General features: G+C 45.7%; 1 protein-coding gene across 1 annotated transcript in view; it reads right to left on the reverse strand.

Annotated features, from left to right (window-relative positions):
- Positions 1 to 1680: 1680 nt before the first annotated feature.
- BAG3 (BAG cochaperone 3) overlaps positions 1681 to 25657 on the reverse strand; it is a 29464-nt gene continuing 5487 nt past the window's right edge. Inside the window, exons 2-4 of the mRNA XM_029081134.1 lie at positions 11782 to 12135; positions 10198 to 10596; positions 1681 to 3002 (exon numbers count right to left, since the gene is read on the reverse strand). Coding sequence (XP_028936967.1) covers positions 2214 to 3002; positions 10198 to 10596; positions 11782 to 12135 — 1542 coding nt within the window. The 3' untranslated portion in view covers positions 1681 to 2213. The remainder of the gene's footprint in view (positions 3003 to 10197; positions 10597 to 11781; positions 12136 to 25657) is intronic.

Below are 25657 nucleotides of genomic sequence, written 5' to 3' on the forward strand. Positions count from 1 at the left end.
TCGGAGATCAGATACCACACGAGCGGGTTGGCGTTCCCAAGAGAATCCAGACACCGAGGCGTCCTAGAACACTAGGCCCGGTGGAGACCAAGTTCCTCCCTCCAAGTGGGGCTCTGCTAGTTTTGCCAGCTGTTCCTGAAGTCACAACAGAGGTGCCAGAGAATATGCCAGGGGGCAGTCGGAGAGGGCTTGAAGGGCAGATTTGTGCAAAAGTGGCAGGCACACCGGACTGTAATGCACACCAAGTCTCGCCATGACAGAAATACATACAGACGCACCCCCGCTTCGACTGGCAGCGTCGTTTCACGGATCGTATTCTTAGACCAAGAATAATGTAGAACCATTCCATTTATGTCCTCCTCGGTGATGATGATGAAGGTATTTGTTAAGCGCTTACGATGCGCCAGACACTGTTACTAAGCACTGGGGTAGATACCACGTAATCGGGTTGGACCCGGCCCCCGTCCCACATAGTGCTCACAGTCTTCAGCTCCCATTTTGCAGATGAGGTAACTGAGGCATGGAGAAGTGGCAGAGCTGGAATTAGAACCCAAGTCCTTCTTACTCCCAGGCCCGTGCGCTATCCACTAGTCCACACTGCTTCTCGGTGGCACTCCAACGATGCTACCGGACGAGAGATAAGGGTTTTCCATCAAAACGGAGGAGCCTCTGTCCTGAAACCTCAAGACTGAGAACCTGGCAGAGGAAGGTAGAATGGTTTGTGAATCCCACTCACAGGCTCACACGTCTGTTGTGTCCCCACTGAGGCCCGAGTGCAATGAGTGATTAGGCAGGCAGGGGTGCAGCGTACCACAGAGTGTCTGCGGAGGTTTATTTGCCCACAGGGCTCATTTAAGGCCATGGCCAAGACAACTGCCGATTACCGTCACCGCTGTGTGGTAACGGCACGGCCTGGGGGCCTCGGTAGCCTCTGTGACCTTCACCGCCCACAATGGCCAGCTATTTTTCAGCATTCTTGGGGCCCTGCTCACCTTTCCTCCATCATAAACCTTCACCATGGATGGCATAGCCCCAGCAGGCAAAACTGAGATTAGAGGTCAACTTCATCATCATAATAATAATAATTATGGTATTTAATGATGATGTTGGTATTTGTTAAGTGCTTACTATGTGCAGAGCACTGTTCTAAGCGCTGGGGTAGACACAAGGGAATCAGGTTGTCCCACGTGGGGCTCACAGTCTTCATCCCCATTTTACAGATGAGGTAACTGAGGCACGGAGAAGTGAAGTGACTTGCCCACAGTCACACAGCTGACAAGTGGCAGAGCCGGGATTTGAACCCATGACCTCTGACTCCAAAGCCTGTGCTCTTTCCACTGAGCCACGCTGCTTCTCCTTACTATGTTCCAGGCACTCTCCTAAGCGCAGGGATAGAGAGGAGCTCATCAGGTTGGACACAATCCCTGCCCCACATGAGGCTCATAGTCTCAGTTCCCATTTTACAGATGAGGTAACTCAGGCAGAGAGAAGTGAGGCGACTTGCCCCAAGTCACCCAGCAGACAAGTGGCGGAGTCGGGATTGTGATTTCCAGAGCTGTGTTCTCTGCATCCCGAGAGCACGTCCACCATAAAGAGCAATATGGTTTTAAGAGAGATCGTTGTCCTCAGAAAGCACTGGCCCACCACCCTTTCCGAGAGTTTCATAAATTACCGACACGGTTTCAGGTTAATATATTATCATTTTATTTTCCTTTTAAAATATAGCATTGAAATCGTCCACACGTATAAATAGTCCTACAACTTCTTGCACACTTTCTACCCATCATTAAAGTGCCCAATTGTGAAAAGAAAAAAAAATCATATTAAAGTGGCAACCTTTGAAGAATTCATTATACCATTCAGGACCGGGTATGGCTTTTCCAATAACTGCCCACGAAAGAACTGTGTGAGACAGCTCACGCCGATGTTGACATCGCAGTATCCCTGCACAAATACGGCACAAAATCCACTGAAGGACAGGGCTAGCTTCTTGAAACAACAGGCGGTTTCTTTATACAAGAGAAGACTACAGAATACAAGCAGGATTTTAATTCTAGCCCTTGGTTGTTCGTTATCTCCAAGTGTTTCCTGTGTCCCAAGCTGCTACGTATATTAAAAACTCCTTGGTGCACAGCTCCTGAAATACATGCAACCTAAAATTTCTTTAAACACACATTCAGTTCTAAGTCCAAGTATCTGCTCTCGGCGGACGGCTAAGGTTCTGTCGGATTGCTGGATGTGTCGGCTGTGCTGGCGAGATCCGCAACGGCTCCTTTCGTTTCAGGCTGGTGCGTTTCCGTTTTGGATTCCTCTCTGACCTCTCTATTTTCCGTATCCTTCTTGCCTTTGTCCACCTCAGCATCGACCTCCATGGTTTCCTGCAGAGGGTTAACACTTTCCGGCAAGCTGGGCTGCAGTTCATACACTTGGATTTGATCCGGGCCATCTACGGCTTTCTGTTCCAGTTTCTCTAAAATATTCTGGACCTTCCTCACGCCATCCCTCCTGGCCTGGCGCACGTCTGGACGGCCTTCCGGGTCGACCGAATCCAAAGCGAGCAGCTCTTTGGTCAGATACTCTTCGATCATCAAGTACTTTTTGTCAGTTTTCTTCCCTTCAAATGAATTGACCGCTTGCTCGAGGCCTCGGACCTTCTCGAGAATGGCTTCCACTTTCAGCACGCCGGGGTGCTTCGGGCCGTCGTCCCCCTCTGCCGTCTTCGGAGGCAGGGCTTCCGCCGGGGCCGGCCTCTCTTCCGAAGCCTCGCTCGTCGGGGGACAAGGGGCGGGAGGAGTGCCGGGAGGAGGGGGGATCTTTAGATCGACTCTCTCGGCTGGAGGCGGAGGCTTCTGTGGCAGCGGCTTGGAATCGAGCTCCTTGTGGACAACTTGAATCGGGACGTAACTAGTCGGCGGGTCTGTTCCCGCCTTGCTTTCTGGCTTGCTTTTGGGCTGAGGCACTGGAGACGGTTCTTGGGGTGGTGCTGGCGGCTGAGGAGATGCCTGTGAAGAAGACAGACTTATTTTGAATAACTGGGATCTAGGTCGAGAGGTAGTATGTGTTTGCAGAAAGGTGCAGCGGCTAAAATCATCCCTAGGCGGGGACAGTTATACACACACAAGTTCGTTTGTGCTTTTAAGACTCCTGTTTGGTCATTCATCTCTAACTATTACTCGGCTGAATCTTTCAGTAAATTGTACTGCTGTGGAAGTGAAGAGATGGAAAATGCCTGGATGAGGGGAAAAAGTTTTCAAAAATGAAAATCTGGTTACAGAAACAGCCTTGACTCTTAGTTAGAGCAGGCTTCTTTGCTACCAGATGCTATTTCAGGAAGGGCTTGCAACAAACCAATCAATGGTATTCATTGGATGCTTACTGTGTGCAGGGCACTGTACTAAATGCTCGGGGGAGTACAAGACAACAGAGTTGGTAGACACATTTCCTGCCCACAATGACCTCAGTCTTTTTTTTGATTTCCAACTGGTCGATGATCGCTTCTAGACATGTTAATTTGCTGGTTGAGAACAGAATGGCTGCGGCATTAAGCCCTTTAAGAATATTTTATTTTCTAAGTGCCTCTAGGCTGAAATAAAACAACTGTGATGCTTAACTCTTGCTCTGACATTCTGATCACAGATGTTAGTTACCAGGAGGATAATAGTTAATGGGACACGTGGAAGGTACATGTTTTCCAAGATTACACAAACTTACCACCTTCTCTCCCTCTCAAGCTTTGAAGCATTTTGATAAATTGAATAGTGATGATAGCCTAATTCAATTTAGCATTAAATAATGGAAAATCTATTTAGCATAAATAACAGCTTCTCTTCTGTCAGTACAAGGTGCTTTGTCCACTAAGATGTGAAAGATAACACCTGGGAAATTTTAAGTATATCGGAACCCATGAAAACATCCAATTCAAAATGTTTTATTATTAGTACATGGTTATGTTGCTTTTTGAAGACAAAATTATATTTTTTTATAATTTTATGGGTCCATTTTTTGGATCTCAGGAATGCATTATTATGCTTTACATAATTTACTACAGGAAGCTCTCAAACTACTCAGGCTCTTGCACTTACCGTCCAAGAACCAATGAAACCAATTAAGAGCGGTACTGTGGGTATAGCGGAGAAGGAATTATAGTGACGTTATTGCTGATGCTTGTCTTCCAAGTACTACAGGGAGGTCTGATTTTGCCTAATGGAAAATTTCACAGGGGAGAGAATATTTTTTCCTAGTCTTTGAATATGAAATAGATTGAGCTTTTGATTTAAAAAGTCTCCTTGTTACTACATGATTCTAACTCCTGATGCAGAAAGTGCAAGTCACTTCACTTCTTTAGGCCTCAGTTACCTCATCTGTAAAATAGGGATTAAGACCGTGAGTCCTATATGGTACAGGGACCGTGTCCACCAACCTGATTAACTTGTATCTACTGTGGAGCTTAGTACAGTGCCTGGCACATAGTAAGAGCTTAACAAGCACCATTAAAAAAGAATATGAAACGTGTTAAACCAGTGGATAGATTTACGTAGCTTAATAGTTGTGTTTATATACAAGATGCTATAGCTAGAGCTCCATTGTAACTCTGCCTTATTGAAAAATAATTTAGAAAACGTACCTTCACACTAGATTTTCCATTATTTAATGCTAAATTGAATTAGGCTTTCATCACTATTCAATTCATCAAAATACTTCAAAGCTTGAGAGGGAGAGATGGTGGTAAGTTTGTGTGATCTTGGGTTAAACATCTTGAAGTGAGAGAGAACTGCATTAAAATTCAAACAGTGCTATAAGAAAGTGTGACAGTCTTTCATAGCAGGTAATGGCTGCATTGCTAAATTAATCACATGGTCCAGTAAATCCAAAGGTGACATGCTAACTATAATTATTACTAATATTATTAACAAATTATCATTAGTCTTATTTAAAATATCATTATTTACAAACTCCTGCTTTAGAATTGGAAATGGTACTTAATGGTGTGGTGACAGCTTTCCTAAAGTCCCTTTTATGGTATTTATTAAGCACTTACTATGTACCAAGCATTGTTCTAAGCACTGGGGTACATACAAGGTAATTCTTTGGAGTAATTCTTTGGACATAGTCCAAGTCCCACCTGGGGCTCAGAGTCTTAATCTCCTTTACAGATGAGGTAACTGAGGCACAGAGTGACCTCTGTGATCTTTAAAAAAGGAAAGTAGTAATAAAATGCCTTTTATTCAAAGTTTATTAGTATTCCTGTTTTCCTTCAGGGAGCATGTTTAGTGGAAAGAGCATGGGACTGATAGTCAGGAGACTCTAGGCCCAGATCTGCCCTGGCTACTTCCGGTGACCTTAAGCAAATCACTTAACCTCTCTGAGCCTTGGCTTCCTCATCTGTGAAACGGTGATAAAATAGACCGTGACCTCCAGGTGGGACAGGGATAATGTATTATCTAGGCCAGTGCTTAATAAACACCATAATTACTATTAGGATTTTATTCTCTTGATGTCCAGAAACTCACTATGAAGGAGATGTCAAGTACTCCTCAGTTCGTAAAGAGTTGTGAGACAGCGTAACTTTGTGGAAGAGAACGGGCCTGGGCGTCAGAGGACCTGGCTTCTAATACCGGCCCCACCACTGGGGCCTGATGTGTTACCTTGGGCAACTCATTTACTTCTCTGTGCCTCAGTTCCCTCATCTGCAAAATGGAAATTCAGAACCTGTTCTCCCTCCTATTTAGACTGTGAGTCCCATATGGGGCCTGCATATCTGGTATCTGCACTGATGCTCAGTCCCCTTTGCAAGCACTTAGCAAAAACCATTATTATTATAATCATCATCATCATCATCACCATCAATTTAAGATTACCCATTTTCCCCAATAGATTCTAAAACCTCTTGAGGAAGGGAACGGGTCTTTCGTTTCCCTTGCCCTCTGCACAAAGCAGGCACACCAATACTACTGATTGACTGATTTCCATTTGTCAGTTGAAAGAAGGATGACACAGAGGTTGTGGCTCCAACTATGTTGTTGAGTTATTTGTGGAAAAGGGAATCAATCAAACAATTGTATTTATTGAGCAATTACTGTGTGCAGAGCACTGTACTAACTGCGTGGGCGAGTACGATAAAACAATATAACCAAGGCATTCCATGCCCACAATGAGCTTACAGTCTAGAGGGGGAGACAGACATTAATATAAATAAATTACAGATATGTAATGGGGCTGGGAAGGGGGATGAATAAAGGGAACAAGTCGGGCTGACCCAGAAGGGAGAGGGAGAAAAGGGAGAGAGGGCTTAGAAAAGGCCCCTTGGAGGAGAATGTGCCTTCAATAAGGCTTTGAAGTGGGGGAGGGTAATTGTTTGTTGGATAAGAAAAAGGAGGGCGTTCCAGGCCAGAGGCAGGACGTGGGCGAGGGGCCAGTGGTGAGAGACACGAGATCGAGGTATAGTAAGTAGGTTAGCATAAGAGGAGTAAAGTGCGCAGGTTGAGTTGGAGTAGGGGAGTGGGGAGGTAGGGTAAAAGGGGGGGCAAGGTGATTGAGTGCTTTAAAGCCAATGGAAAGAAATTTCTGTTTTATGTGGAGGCGGAGGTGTAGTGCTTTGCCCACAGTAAGCACTCAAAATACATTTGACTGAATGCATGAAGATCCACCGGAGGTTCCTGAGGAATGGGGAAACACGACCTGAACGTTTTTGCAGAAAAATGAGATGGGTAGTAGAGTGAAGTATGGACTGGGGTAGGGAGAGACAGGAGTCAGGGAAGTCAGCAAGGAGGCTGATCAACAGTAATCAAGGCAGGATGGAATAAGTGCTTGGGTGAACGTGGTAGCATTTTGGATGGAGAGGAAAGGGTGGGAAAAAAAAGAATAGGGAAGAGAATCTAGAAATCTTGAATCCTGTTCCACCATGCTGTTATCCCAAGAGCCTGCTGGGGAAACAGGGACTGTTCTCTGGAAGGGAAAATCAAGATGTGCTTCCTTAAATCCTAAAGCCTTCCAGCGCTTCCTCCTGTCCTGTATGCACCATGAGGGGAAGGGGTCATCATCATCATCATCAGTGATGATTTATTAGGCGTTTACTGCATACAGAGCACTTGCAACAGAGTTGGTAGACAAGTACTCTGCCCAAAGCGAGATTACAGTGTGGAAGGTGGTAACTAGGCCACCAAAAAGGGCAGGGTTTTAAATTCTATTTAGGTGCTTACTACATTCCAGGCACTGTATTAAGCGCTGGGGTAAGATACAAGCTAAATGGGTTGGACACTGTCATGTCCCATGTGGGGCTCATAGTCTTAGTCCCCATTTTAACAGATGAGGTAACTGAGGCCCAGAGAAGTGGAATGACTTGCCCAAAATGACACAGCAGACAAGTGGCAGGGGCAGGATTAGAACCCAGGTCCTCTGATTTCCAGGTTTGGGCTCTTTCCACTAGGCCAGGCTGCTTCTCTAGGTTTTCTTCGTTAATCATTCTGTTTGTGACTCTCAAATTACCACTGCTGAAATCAGGGCCCCATGAAGGCCTTCCCCCACTTGATTAGCAAAGGTAGCAATGATAGGCAGAATACTAAAATATGGCTTCAAACCAACCAGTCAGAGGCAAAGAGAAAACAGTGAGGGGTCGTCTTGTTGGAATGGTGCTAAAATCCAAATCCTATTTCTTCACTTAAAAACCACCTCAGTCCGTCAGTCGATTGTATTTATTGAGCACCTCCTGTGCGCAGAGCACTGTATTAAGTGCTTGGGAGAATACAATATAACAGTAAACAGACACAGACCCTGCCCACAACGAGCTTCAAGTCTATAGGGGAGTTTAGCGGGAAGGATGCTTAGAACAGTGCTCAGTGCTTAGAATAGTGCTAAGCACAAAGTAAGCGCTTAAAAAATACCATAATTATTATTATTCTGATGGATTGGCAGGGAGGAGGGAGTTCAGGGGCACTGTGCTTTCATCACTTCCTTCACGCAGGTTCCCATGTCACTCTCAGTGAGAAACTCCATCAATTTATATTTTCCACCAAATTCAGACTGGAGACTTTTATTGCTAGCTGGGTGAAAAATGCTAACTTTAATAACTGTGGTATTTGTTAAGCGCTTTGTACTCAGCGCTGGGGTAGGTACAAGATAATCAGGTCCCACATGGGGCTCACGAGTCCAAGCTGGAGGGAGAACAAGTGTTGAATCCCCATTTTGCAGATTAAGGGAACTGAGACAGAGAGAAGTTAAGTGACTTGTCCCAGGTCACATAGCAGGCACGTGGTGGAGCCAGGATAAGAACTCAGGTCCTCTGACTCCCAGGCCTGTGCTCTTTCCATGCTGCTTCTTTAAATGAAAATATGCAATCAATCAATTAATTGTATTTACTGAGCACTCACTCTGTGCAGAGCACTGTATGCTTGAGAGAGTACAGAGTTGAAAGACTTGTTCCCTGCCCACAATATACCATCTCCCCCAACCATGCTTCCCCAATTAATTTCCAACATCCCAAGTCACATAAGCCCATCAGCTATTACTGTGATTTACGTAGTACTTACTTATACCCATCCTCAGGACTTACATGTATACTTGCATTCAAATGTACAGTCAATCTTTTATTTTGAATTCTCAGCTTGTCTTCCCATTAAAGAATGTTTTCTCCTTGCGGATATGGAATGGGTCAGATGCTTTTTTTTGCACTTCCCATGTGCTTAGTTCAGAGTATTGCACCCAATGAGTTTTCAGTAAATGCTATTACCTTTTCAAAAACTGATTTTCAAATGCCTTGAACGTAAATCACAAGATCTGGTACCAACCCAATACAGCAAAAAATTGTCGGCTTCCCATGGTAGACTGCAAACTCCTCAAGAAAGATAGCTATGATTTTCACTTTTACTGAATTAGCCCAGAGTGGCTTGGTGGAAAAAGCACGGGCCTAGTAGTCAAAGGACCTGGGTTCTAATCCCCGCTCTGCCACTTATCTGTTGTGTGACCTTGGGCAGGTCACTTCTCTGGGACTCAGTCACCTCATCTGTAAAACAGGGAGTAAGTCTTTGAGCCCCAAGTGAGACATGGACTGTGTCCAACCTGATTATCTTGTAGCTATCAAGTGCTTATTAAGTGCCTGGCACAGAGTAAGAGCTTAACAAATACCATTTAAAAATAATACCTAATACAGCACTCTGTCCAAAGAAGGCACTCAGCACTATGCTCTATACAGCAAAGGCATTCATTCATTCAGTTGTATTTGTTGAGCACTTACTGTGTGCAGACCACTGTACTAAGTGCTTGGAAAGTACAACTCGGCAATTAAGAGAGACGATGCCTGCCCACACCAAGCTTACAGTCTAGAAGGCACTCAAAGAGTTTTACTGAATGAATGAGTGAATGAGCAAATCACATATAGGATACGATGCCACAGAAAACCAAGATGGAGAATTGAGACTAACTTTTAGACCATTCGAATGGGAAAAGATATGGACAGTTACTGGAATAGTTTGATCTACCCGGCCAATTGCTTCACCCTCGTAGCTGTAGATTTAACTCTGAAATTTGGCTTGAAACAATTGAGGCCTAAAGGCAAGCTGCTGTAGTCAAGGTAAAATGCTCCCAAAACGTTAAAAAATACAGGCTGGAGCCTATCCCGGATTTTCCTTCAGGCCTCTGACCAATCCCCCCTCCCAGCCCCATGCACGGACTGTGCAACTAGGAGCCAACACCTACTATGCTGTGAAACAACGAAGATATTCCAGGCTTGAAAAAGTCCCCGATCCTATCCACAATCCAGCCTCGAAAGACCTTCTCACTTTACCTCAATCTCGTCCATTTCGCCGCCGACCCCTCGCCCACGTCCTGCCCCTGGCCTGAAATGCCCACCCTCCTCAAATCCGACAATTATTCTCTGTCGCTTCAAAGCCTTATTGAAGGCACATCTCCTCCAAGAGACTAAGCCTCCCCTTTCCTCTTCAACTTCCTTCTGCGTCGGCCCGACTTGCTCCCCCCCGACCCCCCATCCCAGCCCCACGGCACTTATGTCCATATCTGTCATTTACCTATTTATTTCTATTAATGCTCCCTCTAGTCTGTAAGCTCATTGTGGGCAGGGATTGTGTCTGTCTATTGTTATACTGTACCTCTCCCAAGGGCTTAGTACAGTGCTCTGCATACAGCCCAATAAATACGGGTGAATGAATGAATGAATGAACGAATCAGGGGTAGAACTCTTCCTACCTGGCTGGGTTTGTCCGCCATCGCGTGCCCCCGGACGGGAGACGGGGGAGGAATCTGCGGGCCGGCTCTGCCGGGCGAGCTCTCCCGGCTGGCCGAGGCTTTAGGGGGCATCCTGAAAGGGGACTGGGCGTGGAAGGGCTTGGGCTCCCACTCGTCGCTCTGGATCTTGTGGTAGATGGGCTGATGGGTTTGGTATTCGCCCTGCTGCGCCGGGTAATGGGTCTTCTGGGCCTGGTGGTAAGGCTGGGCCGGCTGTCGGAGGACGTTCTGCTCGTGGATCACGGGGATGGGGATGTACCCGCGGGGAAGCGAGTGGCTGCCCAAGCTGGCTCGGCCGGACGGTTGAGACAGGCCCGGTGGTGGCGGAGGGGAGTCACAAGTGGCCGGAGACTGAGATCCCTGGAAGAGATAAGAGCCGCAGGCGCAAAGCCACAAAGGTTATCTTTCCCACATTGGTCCTATCGGCCAAACCCCCTGTTCATTAAGGAAACGTTATCAGAAATTCCTCACGTGGGCCTGGGGGTTCCTGCCCTGGCCTCTGCCTTCACGCCTCCTCTGGGGCTGCTCACCATTCCTGGCGGTGCCCCCATCCCTTCGCTAACAATAATAATAATGTTTGTTATTATTATTATTATTATTATGGTATTTGCTAAGAGTTACTATGTGCCCAAGCACCGTTCTAAGCGCTAGGGTAGATACAAGGTAATGAGGTTGTCCCACGTGGGGCTCAGAGTCTTCATCCCCATTTTCCAGATGAGCTGAGGCCCAGAGAAGTTAAGTGACTTGCCTAAGGCTACACAGCAGACAAGTGGCTGAGCTGGCACTAAGAAGCCAAGTCCTCTGGACTCCTTTCCTCTTCCCCTACTCTATTCTGCGTCACCCTGACTTGCTCCCTTATTCAAGCCCCCTCCCAGCCCCACAGCACTTATGTCTGTATCTGTAACTTATTTATTTATGTTAATGTCTGTCTCCCCCCAAGACTGTAAGCTTGTTGTAGGGAAGGAATGTGTCTTGTTTATTGCACTCTCCCAAGTGCTTAGTACAGTGCTCTGCACACAGTAAGCACTCGATAAATACGATGGAATGAATGAAATGCCAGGCTCTTTCCACTAGGCCGCACTGCCTTCCTCTCTTATGCGGATCTTTCTCGCTAACTCCTTTGAGGGCGTGGCTGTGGGATAATAATGTTGGTATTTGTTACGCGCTTACTACGTGCAAAGCACTGTTCTAAGCGCTGGGGTAGATACAGGGTAATCAGGTGGTCCCACATGAGGCTCACAGTCTTAATCCCCATTTTACAGATGAGGTAACTGAGACACAGAGAAGTTAAGTGACCTGCCCACAGTCACACAGCTGACAAGTGGCAGAGTCAGAATTCTAACCCATGACCTCTGACTCCCAAGCCTATGCTCTTTCCACTGAGCTACGCTGCTTCAAGAAACTGCCTGGAGTAAAGGCAGCTGCCCTTATCTAACAGAACTGGAATGACCAGAAAATAAGAACAGCAGAAAGGCGGGCCTTGGGCTCCCGAACGAGGAAAAGCCACCCGGTGGTTCACGCCAGACCCTCCCCAGCGAGACTGACCTCAAGCCCGTGAGAGGCGGGAGTCGGAGGGGTGGCGGCCGCCGTTGACTGTCCGCACTGTCTGTCCGGCTGGACGGCTTCAGCCGGGCCTTTGAGAGGTGACTCCGGCTGGCCGTAGGCCCTTAGAGGCGACTGCGACCTGGCAGGATGGGCGACGGTTTCCGCTCTGACTCGCTGCATGCCCGGCTGGTGAAATGAATGAAACGGATGCTGCAGCCTGTTCTCCAAGCCTTCGTGGGTGACCGGAATGGGGATGTAGCCCGGTCGCAGCTGAGGGTACACCGGGGTCCCTTCTCTGGCCACCTGGGGCTTCGGGCTCTCCCGGGTCGGGCCATTTGCAGAGGACTGACTCTCCTAGAATAAAGAGAACAACATTAACACGCTTTAACCGCAGGGGAGAAGTAAAAAAAAAAAGCAGCACCCGACCGAGGCCTTCCACTCTGCAGGGTTAAAGAAACCTCTGGTTTTGACCTACAACCAGGGGATTTAGCTTGTTCTGTTTTATAAGAGAGACTAGAGTTATGCCATCTTCCTCCCAACTCTGCAAAACCACCTCTCCGCGCCGGATCCGCTTCCGGAAGGCCAGGAGAGCGTATTTATTTACCTCATCGACAGTTCCAAAATGGGAGGTTAAACTCCCCTGACTGGTTTCCCTTGCGTGATTTTATGGGCATTCGGGGTGAGTCGGGCTGGTCTGCCTTCCTAAACATCTGGGATCTCAAATTCAAATCCAGCGGTTACTCCCCCGAGTTTGTGCAAGGTGAGCAGCTACATTGCAAGCTCTTCGAGGGCAGGGATTGCTGTTCTTCCCTATAATAATAATAATACTAATAATAATTGTGGGTTTGTTAAGGACTTACTTTTTGCCAAGCACTGTATTAAGCTCTGGGGCAGATAAGATCATCAGGTCCCATAAGAGGCTCACACTCTAAGCAGGAGAGACAACAGGTATTGAACCCCCATTTTGCAGATGTGAAGAGATTTGCCAAGGTCACGTAGCAGGCAAGTGACAGAGCCGGGATTAGAACCCAGATCCTACGACTCCCGCCAGGGCTTGGGTTCTTTTCACTAGGCCACGCTGCTTCTCCTGTGTGCTCAGTACAGTGCTCTGCACACAACAGGCATCCAATGAATATGACAGATTCACTGACTGAGCCTGTACCTTTAATGATAAAATGTTAAGTATTTCCTTGTTTTTCTTACCGTGATTTCCTCTGGGAAAATACCAACGGCTGGGAAGGGAAACGGAATTCAACTATGAGTAGCACTTAAACCAAAGCAGCAGAAGTAACGTGGCTGAGACACAGCACCCAAGATCTATTGTGCCAACCCCGCTAAGGAAGGGTCTGTGAAGTTCTTCCTTCAAGATCCAGTCTATTTTAGGGCTCGCCATGGGGACGAGTTCCAGATGTCCACTGGGGAAGATCGTATGTCACACAAGGTATCTTGGTCACTCACTAAGCATGTTACTATTCATCGAGCGGGAAAATTTCCAAACGAGGTCGATAATGGAGTCTAAAGTCCCCAGGTTCCAAAGTTTTTCGAGAAAAAGTTTAATGTAACAGGTGGATGCGACATACACAAGAATAAAGAGAGTCACCATGAAAGAGGGTAACTGACTTTCAGTCCCTACATGGGAGAAAGCCTTTTCAAGCAAGCTTCACTGTAAATACTCCAACGATGCCAAGGCAAGTCAGTCAGTCATATTCATTGAGCGCTTACTTTGTGCAAAGCACTGTTCTAAGCATTTGGGAGAATCCGATATAATGATATAAGAGACACAATCCCTGCCCACAGCGAGTTTACGGTCTAGAGGTGCTCCGGGCATTTTGTCTCTAGATGGAAAGCTCATAGTGGGCAGGGAACGTGTCTGCCAACTCTGTTCTACTGCACTCTCCCAAGTGCTTAGTACAGTGTCTGCAAACAGTAACTGCTCAATAAATACAAGTGATTTAATTGATTGAGTGAATTGGCACTGGTGAACTCAAGGATCTCACAGTGCTTTGGAGGATCTAGCTCCTCTGGCTCTCAAGAAGGCCCCGAATTCCTTTTCTCCAAACTCTCCTCTCTCCACACTTTCCCCATACACGCTCTTCTGCCTGCCTTGCTGTCCCTTCTTCCTGCCTGTTTCTCCTTCACTTTGCTCCCACAACCCCTCCCCATCCCTGTTTTTATCATTGCCTTTATAATAATAATAACGATGGTATTTGTTAAGTGCTTACTCTGTTCTACTCAGTGCTACTTACTGTTCTAAGCGCTGGCTTTATCATCCAGGCCTGCCTCTGGCCTAGAAAGCCCTCCTTCTTTATAGCTGACAGATAATCACTCTCCTGGCCCTTCAAAGCCTTACTGAAGATACACTTCTCCTACTAAGCCCTCATTTCCTCTTCTCCCTCTCCCTTCTGCATCACCGTTGCATTTGGATTTCATCCTTTTTTATTCACCCCTCCCTCAGCCCCACAGCACTTATGTACCTATCTGTAATTTACATATTTATATTAATGTCCTCCCCCCAGACAGTAAGTTCACTATAGGCAGGGATAATGTCTACCTGCTCTGTGATACTGTACTCTCCCAACCACTTAGTACAGTGCCCTGCACTTGGTGAGCATTCAATAAATACGACTGATTGATTGCCTTCCAAGCCTCCCAACCTTTTTTTTGTCTCTTGTCCACTTGGCCCGCTGCATCCATTCTCTGTCCTGCTACCCCCGCCTCCCCCTCTACCTGCCCTATTCCATTTTGGTTTTTCTTTCCTTTTACTTCAACCTTCAACCCTTCATCCTCCCAGTCCTGCTTTCACTCTGAATGCAACACACTCACTCCTCTTCAACCCACTGTGTATTCATTCATTCAATTGTATTTATCGAGCCCTTTTCCTAGAGACATTTCCTAATTGATCGTCATTTTCCCCGGTCATGGCACCAGTCAATTGAATTTATTGAGCACTTACTGTGTAAGCGCTATACTAAGCGCTTGGGAGAGTACAATATTGCAATGAACAGACATATTCCAAGCAGGAATATGCCACTCTATTCATCCTACTTACTTGTTTGCTGTTTCTTTTCCGAGACGTAGCCATCCTCTTCTTTACCCCCCATGTACGTATGTGGCTCTTTAGAGCCAGGCTGTTCTTCTGCTTCTGCTCTCAAGTGCTCAGTACAGAGTTCTGCACCTAGCAGGCGCCCAGAACAGTAACTTGCACACACAGTAGATGTTCAGCAGATACTCAGATCTCTGGGGTGGGCAAGAAGGGTGTTCCCCAGCAATTCATGTCAGTAACAGCTTCATTCATTCATTCAATCATATTTATTGTGCATTTACTGTGTGCAGAGCTCTGTACTAAATGCATGGGAGAGTACAGTAGAACAATGACAGGTGAAATGACAGTGATTACTGATGGTTCTCCCCAGAGTGATGATGGGGGGTGGGGGGCACTGCCTGAGGAAGGATGGCTACTGGGCCATCAACTGCACTGTGACAATTCATTGGGATTGGGGTGTAAAGTCATTGGGACGGTCACGACCCTATCATGGATTAGGCTCCCAGACTTGCCCCCAGTTTTAGGAAGGGAAGCCAGCCATGTCCTGGAGCAGGAAGTAAACCCCAAATGGCTGCCCCTCCCCTGCTGGTAGACCATGGTCCATGGCCCAGCCCTGTCCCCTACTCTGGGCTCCGGGATCAGTCCAGCAGCCGCCCCGCCAGTCTGGGAGAAGCTTCAGGGATGAGGCAGGAGTTTGGCCCTCACAGCCGCCGTGGCGGAGCCGTGCACTCACCGCGCAATGTCTCAGCTCTGAACTACTTCCTGCCAACTGGTCTATCCTAGGTCACCTGACAGGAGAAGGCAGCTGTGGCCCAGGTAGAAGAGGGGGATGAGTAGGAAGAGGCAAATATGGAAGGGAAGAGGACGCCTTCCCTCCGCCTGGCTCAGAGTGAGAAGTCGGCACCCCTGCCTCACAGCCACCGATGCAGGTCTCTCCCCATCCCCTCCTTGTGAAAGTCACCACAACCCACCCACCCCCGCCCCTCAGGGCCTAAAAGCCAGAGCGTCTGTGGTGCCTCAGCTTCCTCACTGCCAGATGGTCAAAAGCCCATCCAATCAGACCCTTCCAGAAACACTCAAACTCCCCTGCATCAACTGTGGGTTTTTGTCAGGGGGAAAAAAAAAAAGCAAGGCGACTTCGCTGTGACGGGACAGATGCAACTACCCCTGGCGAGCTTTAAATAATAATAATGTTGGTATTTGTTAAGTGCTTACTATGTACAAAGCACTGTTCTAAGCACTGGGGGGGATACAAGGTGATCACATTGTCCCTCATGGGGCTCACAGTCTTCATCCCCATTTTACAGATGAGGTAACTGAGGCCCAGAAAAGTTAAGTGACTTGCCCAAAGTCACACAGCTGACAAGTGGTGGAGCCGGGATTAGAACCCATGACCACTGACTCCCAAACCCAGGTTCTTTCCACTGAGCCACGTTGCTTCTAATTATGGTATTTGTTAAGAGCTTACTCTGTGCCAAGCACTGTTTTAAGCACTGGGGTAGATCCAAGTTAATCAGGTTGGACACAGTCCCTGTCCCACATGGGACTCACACTCTTATCCCCACTTTACAGATGAGGTAATTGAGGCACAGTTAAGTGACTTGCCTAAGGTCACACAACAGACACGTGGCAAAACCAGGATTAAAACTCCGGTCCTTCTGACTCCCAGGCCCGTGCTCTATTCACTAAGCCATCCTGCTTTTCCTTCAAAGACACCGCCTCCAAGCCCACCAAAGGCTGTTGTTCCAAGCGGAGGCCAGCGGAAAACTCTCTCTCTAGACTAAAAGCTCCTTGTGGGCAGGGATCTTGTTATAGTGTACTTTTCCAAGTGCTTAGTACAGTGCTCTGCACACAGGAAGTGCTCAATAAATACCACTGCTTGGTGGTGATTGCCTCACATAGTACACACGTCATTCAAGGTGACAAGCATTACGATGAACACTAGCCAAAAGCGCTAAACATGGGTTGAAGAGACCAACAGATTTTTAGTCGTAAGGTTAAAAGCGTACTTACATCTGCAAATGAACTTGGAAGCGACTAGCCTTTCTGAGAAAGCCAGTCTCAGGACATAATGGCAGCAAGATTATCAGGATTCATTCATTCAATCGTATTTATTGAGCGCTTACCGTGTGCAGAGCACTGTACTAAGCACTCGGGAAAGTACAATACAGCAATAAAGAGAGACAATCCCTGCCCACAATGAGCTCACAGTCTAGACCATCTTTGGCAGATATCCTCTGCAAGAAGCTAGAAGAGCAAATATCTATAGGCTCGGGACTATAGAATTATTTTAACTCTCTCAAGTGTCATTTGCGCTCCAAGTGCTTAGTACAAGTGCTCTGCACACAGTAAGCGCTCAATAAATATGATTGAATGAATGAATTTGCCCAAGATGAGGAAGTGAGATTAAAGGTCACAGGCAGGGTCAAACAAGAAGCAGTATGGCCTACTGGAAAGAGCACAAGGCTGGGAGCCAGAGGACCTGGGTTCTAATCTTAGCTGTCCCTTGCCTTCCGTGTGACCCTGGACAAGTCACTTACACCTCTCTGTGCCTCAGTTTCCTCATCGGTAAAAAGGGGATGAAATGCCTGTTCTCCCTTCTATTGAGCCCCATGTGTCCAACCTGATTATCTTGTATTTTCTCCAGCACTTAGCACAGTGCTTGGAACATAGTAAGCACTCAACAAATATCATGACTATAATGAATCAACCAATTAATGGGATTTACTGAGTGCTTTCTGGGTGTACAGCACTGTACTATTCTATTCTATTATTTTTACTATTATTATTATAGTACAAAGCACTATACAAAGCGCTTGGGAGAGTACAATGTAGCAATAAACAGACATGTTCCCTGCCCACAGCGAGCTCACAGTCTAGAGGGGGAGACTATTTCTACATAAAAAGTTCATCTCCTGGAAGAGCTTCTCCCAAACATTTAGTACAACTCAATAAATACCAATAAATTGAAGGATCGATTCTCTACAGCAAATGCAACCGGAAACCAAAAATCCACATTAAGAAATTACCAACTGAAAAGCAAATCTTAACAATAAGTTAATAAGCTCCTAAAAGCAAGATTTTCATAGGGGGTACTGGTAACACTTTAAGCAGCCTGGGGTGGTGAACTGAACAAGGGGCTAGGAGTCAGAAGGACCTGGGTTCTAATCCCAGCTCCAACACAAGTCTGCTGTGTGACCTTGGGCAAATCACTTAATTTCTCCGAGCCCGTTACCTCATCCATAAAATGGGGATGTACATATTTACAATTCTATTTATTTTTCTTAATGATACATATATATCCATAATTCTATTTATTTATATTGATGTTACTGATGCTTGTTTACTTATGTTGATGTCTGTCTCCCCCCTTCTAGACCGTGAGCCCGTTATGGGCAGGGATTGTCTCTGTTGCCGAATTGTACTTTCCAAGCGCTTAGTACAGTGCTCTGCACACAGTAAGTGTTCAATAAATCTGACTGAATGAATGAATGGGATGAAGAGAGTGAGACGGGGACTGTTTCTAACCTGATTAACTTGTATCCTCCCCAGTGCTTAGCAGTGCTTGGCACAGAGTAAGCACCTAACAAGTACTATTATTATTAATTGTAGTACAGAAAATGATGCTCTTGGCCAGGGTCCAGAACAGCTTGACCTAATGGAAAGAACCAGGTCTAGGAATCAGGGGATCTAGCTGGGTGCTGATCCTGGCTCCCTGCCTTGACTGCTGTGTGACCTCTGTGCCTCAATTTCCTCATCCGTAAAATGGGGATTAAAAACCTTTTCTTCTCTTCCCCTAGACAGCCCTGTCTGGGACAGGAACAGTCTGATCTGATTATATTGCTTTTACCCCAGGGCTTAGCACTAACAACATTAACTGCTGGAGGGTAAATGCAAAATAATCAGTTTAGGTAAAGTCCTTGCCCCACACTCATAATCTAAGAGATAGGCCTATCTAAACCATGGTACTGATAAAAAGAAATAGTTTTAAAGGCGAGAAAGACTGAAGAACTCATCTGGTTTAGTAGTAACTTATCTCAGGGTCTCAAAGACACCCAAATGTCTCTTCTTTTAGTCAGTTCCAGAAATTGCAAAGGCAGCTCTTGAAAGAAGGCAAAAACAAAGACCAGAAGACCTCAGAGTAACTCAAGTTCATATCACATTAAAGAATCAGGTTCCGATTAATTTTGTCAGATTTAGAAGCTGCTAAAAATGGCTCTCCAGAGATGCGGACTTTGTTACATTGAAAAGTGACTTAAGTGGGACACATGTATCATTAATTAGGTTTTTAGGCCAAAAAAAGCCACTTACATTGTGACTTAGATTACACGTATGAAAGGGCAGACAGTTTTACTAGAACAGGAAAGAGACCCAGGATATTTTATAAAAGCATACATAACAGAAATAGTGTTTATCAAGCACCTACTTTGTGCAAAGCACTAGGGAAAAATACACAGGCAAGAATTAGGCTCATCCTTGAATGGTAGAATAGAAACATGACATCACCTAAAAATCATTTTTGTGTTAATTTCACTAATAGTTAAGTGAAATTTTTGCAATAAAAAGGAAGTTGGATGAAAGCAGGAGAAACAAAATAAGCCACATGAGTTTCTTGAGACGGAGACGGTGTCTGATCTGATGGCATTCTATCTAACCCATGCTGACTTTTTTTTTAATGGTATTTGTTAAGCACTTACTATGTGCCAGGCACTATACTAATCGCTGGGGTAGATACAAACTAATCGGGTGGGACACAGTCCCTGTCCCACACAGGGCTCACAGCCTTAATCCCCATTTTGTACATACGGTACCTGAGGCACAAAGCAGTGAAGTGACTTACCCAAGGTCACACAGCAGACAAGGGGCAGAGCCAGGAATAGAACCCAGGTCTTTCAGACTTCCAGGCCCATACTCTATCTACTTTACCACGTTGCTACTTAGGATGGTGTTTGACACATACCATTATAAAATTAGTAGTAGTGAGAGTGGTCATAATAGCAGTAATTATGTAGTATTGATAATAATAATAAAATGAGCAGTTGTAAGTTCTTCCCTTTTCAATCTGGTGTTCATTTTCAGCTCCTTCCTGCTTTTTTTTCCCTTGCTAAAAAGGCAAAATTCCCCATCATATACTGTAGAGGACCTTTTTTCCTTTTCACTTAGTAGCAGATTTTTTATTTTAGCTCAAAGAGGTTTTTATAAAAACAATTTTAAGTTGGGACTAACAGCTCAGGAGATAATACATATTTATGATCAATGGTATTTATCCAGCACTTACTGTGTACAAAGCACAGTACTAAGCACTTGGGAGAGTATAAAGATAATATTGTCATTTCATGCTCAGCATCGATATCAAAAACATTATCATTATTATTGTTTTATTATTATTGTATTTGTTAAGCACTTACTACTTGCCAGGTACTATGCGCTGGGGTAGAGCCAAGTTAATCAGGTCAGACACAGTGTCTGCCCCACATGGGGCTCAAAGTCTAAGCAGGAGGGAGAACAGGTATTTCTAGCTCCTTCCTGCCCTTTTTTCCCAAAATCAGGAAATGAGCTTTATTGAAAAGCGAACCGTCAAACACGTGTGGAGCAAGGTAGATTTCCAAGCCAGTATGACCATGTGACTGTCCAATGTTTTCTCAAATTCACCATGCAACAGGTAGGCTTAGTACGCTCCATCCTGCCAGAACTCAGTTTATCGCTACCTTGTTTTGGCTGCGACGCAATGACAAAATTAGGAACTTTCTTCCAAAAATGCCTGGAAAAAAATACTATGTGGTGTTGCACGAGGCCATCACTAGCATGTTCTGCGTGAACCCCGTGAACACAGCATGCATCTTCCTGAAATCAGGGAGTTTTTTTGTTTTTGGGTTTTTTTAATGGTATTTGTTAAGCACTTATTACGTGCTAAGGTCTGTGGTAGATACACAATAACCGAGTTGGACAGAGTCCCTGTCCCACATGGGGCTCACATTTTTAGTCCCCATTTTACAGGTGACGTCACTGAGGCCCAGAGAAGTTAAGTGACTAGCCCAAGATCCCACAGCAGACAAGTGTCATCCCCAGAACTAGAACCTGGGTCCTTCTGACTCCCAAGCCCGTGCTCTCTCCACTAAACCACGTTACTTCTCAGAGACCTGAAATCAATCAATCAAACATATTTATTGAGGGCTTACTGTGTGCAGAGCACTGTGCTAAGTGCCCGGGAGAGTACATATAACTGAGTTAATGTAATCTTTGTGTTATGAGAGTTCTCTACTCAGAAATTTTGAGTTATGATGAACTGCACTTGTCATGATTTTGAATGTAAATCCCATTTCAGCTTTACAACACTTTGGTTTTCACTTTACAACACTAGCCCCTTTATGGCACTAAATGGGAGCCAAAGGGAAGGGGATGAAATGATTTTAAAGTTATGACGGAGAGGAGAGAGGTGGAGTGGAGCGGGAGAGGCCGACAGAGTCATCGCCTGATCGCCAGATGGACTGACCGGGCAGGGTTGAGGGTTGACGTATCCATTTTACTTCTGATGAAGTAAAGGTCGTCTACCCTACTGTAGAACCTACCTGACCCAATAGGAGTACAATAATGTAGCTATAGCTTGCTCGCCTTGCTTGCCCAAGGTCACACAAGATCAGTGGCAGAGTCAGCATTAGAACCCAAGTCCTCTGACTCCCAGACCTGTACTCTTTCCACTAGGCCATCCTGCTTCTTTGCATATTGACACTTGAATATTGTCAGTTCCCCCACATTTTAGGTAGAATTAGACTGCAAACCCAAGGCACGTTATTATTATTTACTTTCTTTATGGTACTTGCTAAGCATTTACTAAGGGTCAAGCACTGTTCTAAGCGCTGGGGTAGATATAAGTTAATGAGGTTGGACATAGACCCTGTCCCACACGGGACTTACAGTCTAAGCAGGAGGAAGAACACGTTCTGAATCCCCATTTGAGGAAACTGAGGCACAGAGAAGTCAGGTGACTTGCCAAATGTCACTCACAACAGGGAAATGGCAGAGCCGGGTTTAGAACGCAGGTCCTCTGAGTCCCAGACCAATGCTCCTTCCACTCGGCCACACTGCTACATTATTTGCCGGGAGCTGTGTCTCTCTGAGTGCAGCATGACGCAGCACTGGAAGAAATGGCTGGTACACACTGCACTCTCTGAAGGACACAGGGTGAGTGCTACAACATGTGGTTTCCTGACCGTAAAAGATTCTGCGAGAAAGCAACCCTCGTGGTAAAGAAGCACAGACTGACTGACTTTAGTTGGATAGGACCTTTCCGCCAAAAATCTGATTGCTCCCAAAGGCGTACGTTTAGAAGGAGTCACACTAACGGTGGTGATTCCTGAGGCTTGAAAACAGCACCCTTCATTTTCAACTAGTGTCACCCCTCTCTGGAACGGATATGGCAACAGGCGCCTTTCTGTCTGGTATTTTTATTTTAAGTACCCAGCTTCCCTCTGCCTTGACTTCTGCCACAGAATTCTGAGGCTCAGTAGTGGCTCCCGAGTTCACGGGGATTTGGAAGGGGACGGCACAAGCTCAGGAGGAAGATGGGGGAACTGAGGTGAGGGGAGGGGATCCCCAGAGAAATACTCTCCTTTGGACACTCGGAGGGGCTTCCACAAAATAGAGCTTATGATGTCATTACATCACCCTGCCGATCCAGACATGCTTTTGAATGCCTAATACCTATGAGAGCCTTTAGCAGTCACCCGACCGATCAATAAATTCGAATGAATGAATAAATGAATTACCACATTCATTACTCTATGTTCCATTTTATAGGTAGGTTCCTAGAGGAACAGAGAACAGCTTGCCTGAAGTCACATAAACCCCTCTATGGAAAGACCAGAATAGCCTGGAGTCCCTTCTCCAATTCCCCGAATCTATCTAGTGGACATCATTTCCTCACAATACACAGGCTACTGGAATAAAACACGCTCACATCTCAGTGACCCTCTAGACTGTAAACTCGGTGTGGGCAGGGAATGTGTCTATTATATCGTATATCCTACTCTTCCAAGCGCTTAGTACAGTGCTCTGCACTCAATAAATGTTCAGTAAATACGGATGATTGCTTGATCCCAAATAAAATTTGAAAGCATTAAATCGGAATTTGAGTTTCAAAGTTGAAATCACTGGGCAATTTCTGTCCCCCTCTATTAAACAAACCAAAAAAATCCAGCACTCTCCTAATTTGTTGAATTCTGATGGAATTTGTGAGGTCTTGGATGTTAGCTTCATGGGATCATTAGGCACTTAGAATACTGAAATTTAAAACTTTACGGAGACTGAAGAAAATGGTTATGAGGAATAACTACTCTACCAAAACACCATCTCAAAAAGCATAGTAAATAGTATATAAAACAACACCGTAAATCCCCCAATAACGTGTGCTTTAATTTTGTATCTTGGTCAGAACACTGTCAGGGAATTTGGAAAAGTTCATCTGAAATGTGCGTCAGCCTGAATAGGAAACAGCGGTCCACATGCTCAGATCGTCAATCAAGACATGCATATCATGTGAGTTTTCCTTAATGCGAGGTTCTTGAAGAACGCAATTCCTGGGTTATTAGAGAACTGACTATTTAGAAAGATAGATTTAGGCTACTCAGGTTTTCAAACAAATGACCGTTTAGGAGGCTGGCCAATGGGAGGAGTATTCCATAAGGGTGCACGGAGACATTAGGAAAATCATAAGCACAATGCAGGCTAGGAGAACGGGAAGGGGTAGTGGGGAGAGGGCAGGGCCTGACTGACTCCAAAATTCTGACCGCAGAGTCAGAACACATCAGAGCAGGGGGTGGGATGAAATGATTTGAGGTATACATTCTCCACTTCTGTGTGCAATGCTACACTCCTGACTGGCTTTAGATAGTGGCTCTTTGTTGGCTCTAACCTTGAGCAAGCAAGGAGTCATTCAGAACCAAAGGAACCCCTCCGCTGCCTTCTGGGTTTCAGGTTCCTTGAGATGTCAGCTCTGATCAGCCGACTGTTTCCAAAGAAAAGCGCCTGCTTTTGCTTTATCATGACTTATGGCTGGTATTTTACAAGCTAGGACACAGTAAACATTTATAGTGAGTCACATTCACTCGCAAGCCTTAGAAAGAAATTACAACATCAAACTGAAACTCCTTACCATCAGCTTGAAAACTCTCAATCACCGTGCCCCTTCCTACCTCATCTCATCATTCTCCTATTACAACCCAGCCCGCACACTTCGCTTCTCTAATGCCAACCTACTCACGGTACCTCAATCTCGTCTATCTCGCCGCCAACCTCTCCCCCACATCCTGCCTCTGGCGTGGAACACCCTCCCTTTTCATATCTGACAATTATATATCCGACAATTACATATCCACCTTCAAAGCCTTACTGAAGGCCCATCTCCTCCAAGAGGCCTTCCCTGACTAAGCCCTCCTTTCCTCTTCTCCCCCTCCTTTCTGCACAACCTTGACTCATCCCCTTTTTCATCCCCTGCCAGCCCTACAGCACTTATATACATATCCTTTATTTATTTATATTAATGTCTGTCTCCCCCTCTAGACTGTAAGCTATTTGTGGGCAGGGAATATGTCGGTTGTATTGTTGGGTTGTACTTTTCCAAGTGATTAGTACAGTGCCCTACACACAGTAAGCGTTTGATAAATACAACCTATTGATTGGTTACAGCTTCGGTCAGTCAGTCGTATTTATTGAGCACTTAGCACAGTGTCAAGTACACAGAAAGCGCTTAAAAAATGCAATTGAACTGAATGACTGAATGAGCGCTTACTGTGTGCAGAGCATTGTACTAAGCGCTTGGGAGAGTACATTATAAGAATAAACAGACACATTTCCTGCCCACAGAGTTGCGATAAGTAGGTGTAGAAATAATCAAGTGCTCTGGAAATAGAGGAAGAAAAAACAGAGACGTGTCCCACCAGGTGGCAGCTGTAGCTTTTTCTTGCAAAAATTGTAAACTATTTTAATCAGAACAATTTTCCCTAAGACTTTTAACGCTTTAGCTTTTTAACACTAAGATTATGAGGCATCATTAGAAAAAAAAACAATCCACTAGGGTGGCAACTGTGCTCTTTTACACTGAGCAGTCTAGTTCCAACTGGTTGATCCTCTGTCGAGTACAAACCCTACAGAGTATATCCAGTATGTACATCGGAAATTTTGATTTGAAATGCCCAGCCTTCCTCCTCCTTGGCTCCCGCCAAGTCCGGCAGCTTGGAAGCAGGCTGGAGAACACAGAGGCTATGGACCTCGTGGGATGGTCAAGAGTGACCCGAGGGAAACGCTTTGATTTCGGTTGTCCCTGGGCAAATGTCTACAAAATGGAGGCTCTGAGATCGATTATATTTTGCCGCACGAACAACAGAACACCCACCACATCGTGGGAGTCTTTGGGCCTGGGATCCCCAAAGGGCGGTAAATGGCCACAGATGACCCTGTCCCAGTGGCTCTGATGCTAGGTAACAGCCCGGGCTGACATTTTCTTGGGTGACTGCAAGTAAAGAGGGCCGGGAATTGCTTGCTTTTGACTGGGAGAGTATCTTAACCAGAAGATAACGTGGCCCCTAAGGAGCACAGACCTGATTTTTCATGTCTTTGAAGATCGAATAATAAGGAGGCCATAGGGCCCATGCTGAGTCATTCCTCCATCACCGGCCATGTATAAAATGGGGCTGGGTCCCAAACCACCAATTTCAATAGGGCCAAAGCTCGCAGCCTTATTTCCAACTGAACGAAAAGGAGATGTACAACCAGTTCTTGAGTGTGCTTGTATAAACTGATGTTTGGGGACTGGAGAGTACTTTTCCTAGGGATCTT

This window comes from Ornithorhynchus anatinus, chromosome 16 (genome assembly GCF_004115215.2).
Source record: "Ornithorhynchus anatinus isolate Pmale09 chromosome 16, mOrnAna1.pri.v4, whole genome shotgun sequence".
Classification (NCBI taxonomy): Eukaryota; Metazoa; Chordata; class Mammalia; order Monotremata; family Ornithorhynchidae; genus Ornithorhynchus; species Ornithorhynchus anatinus.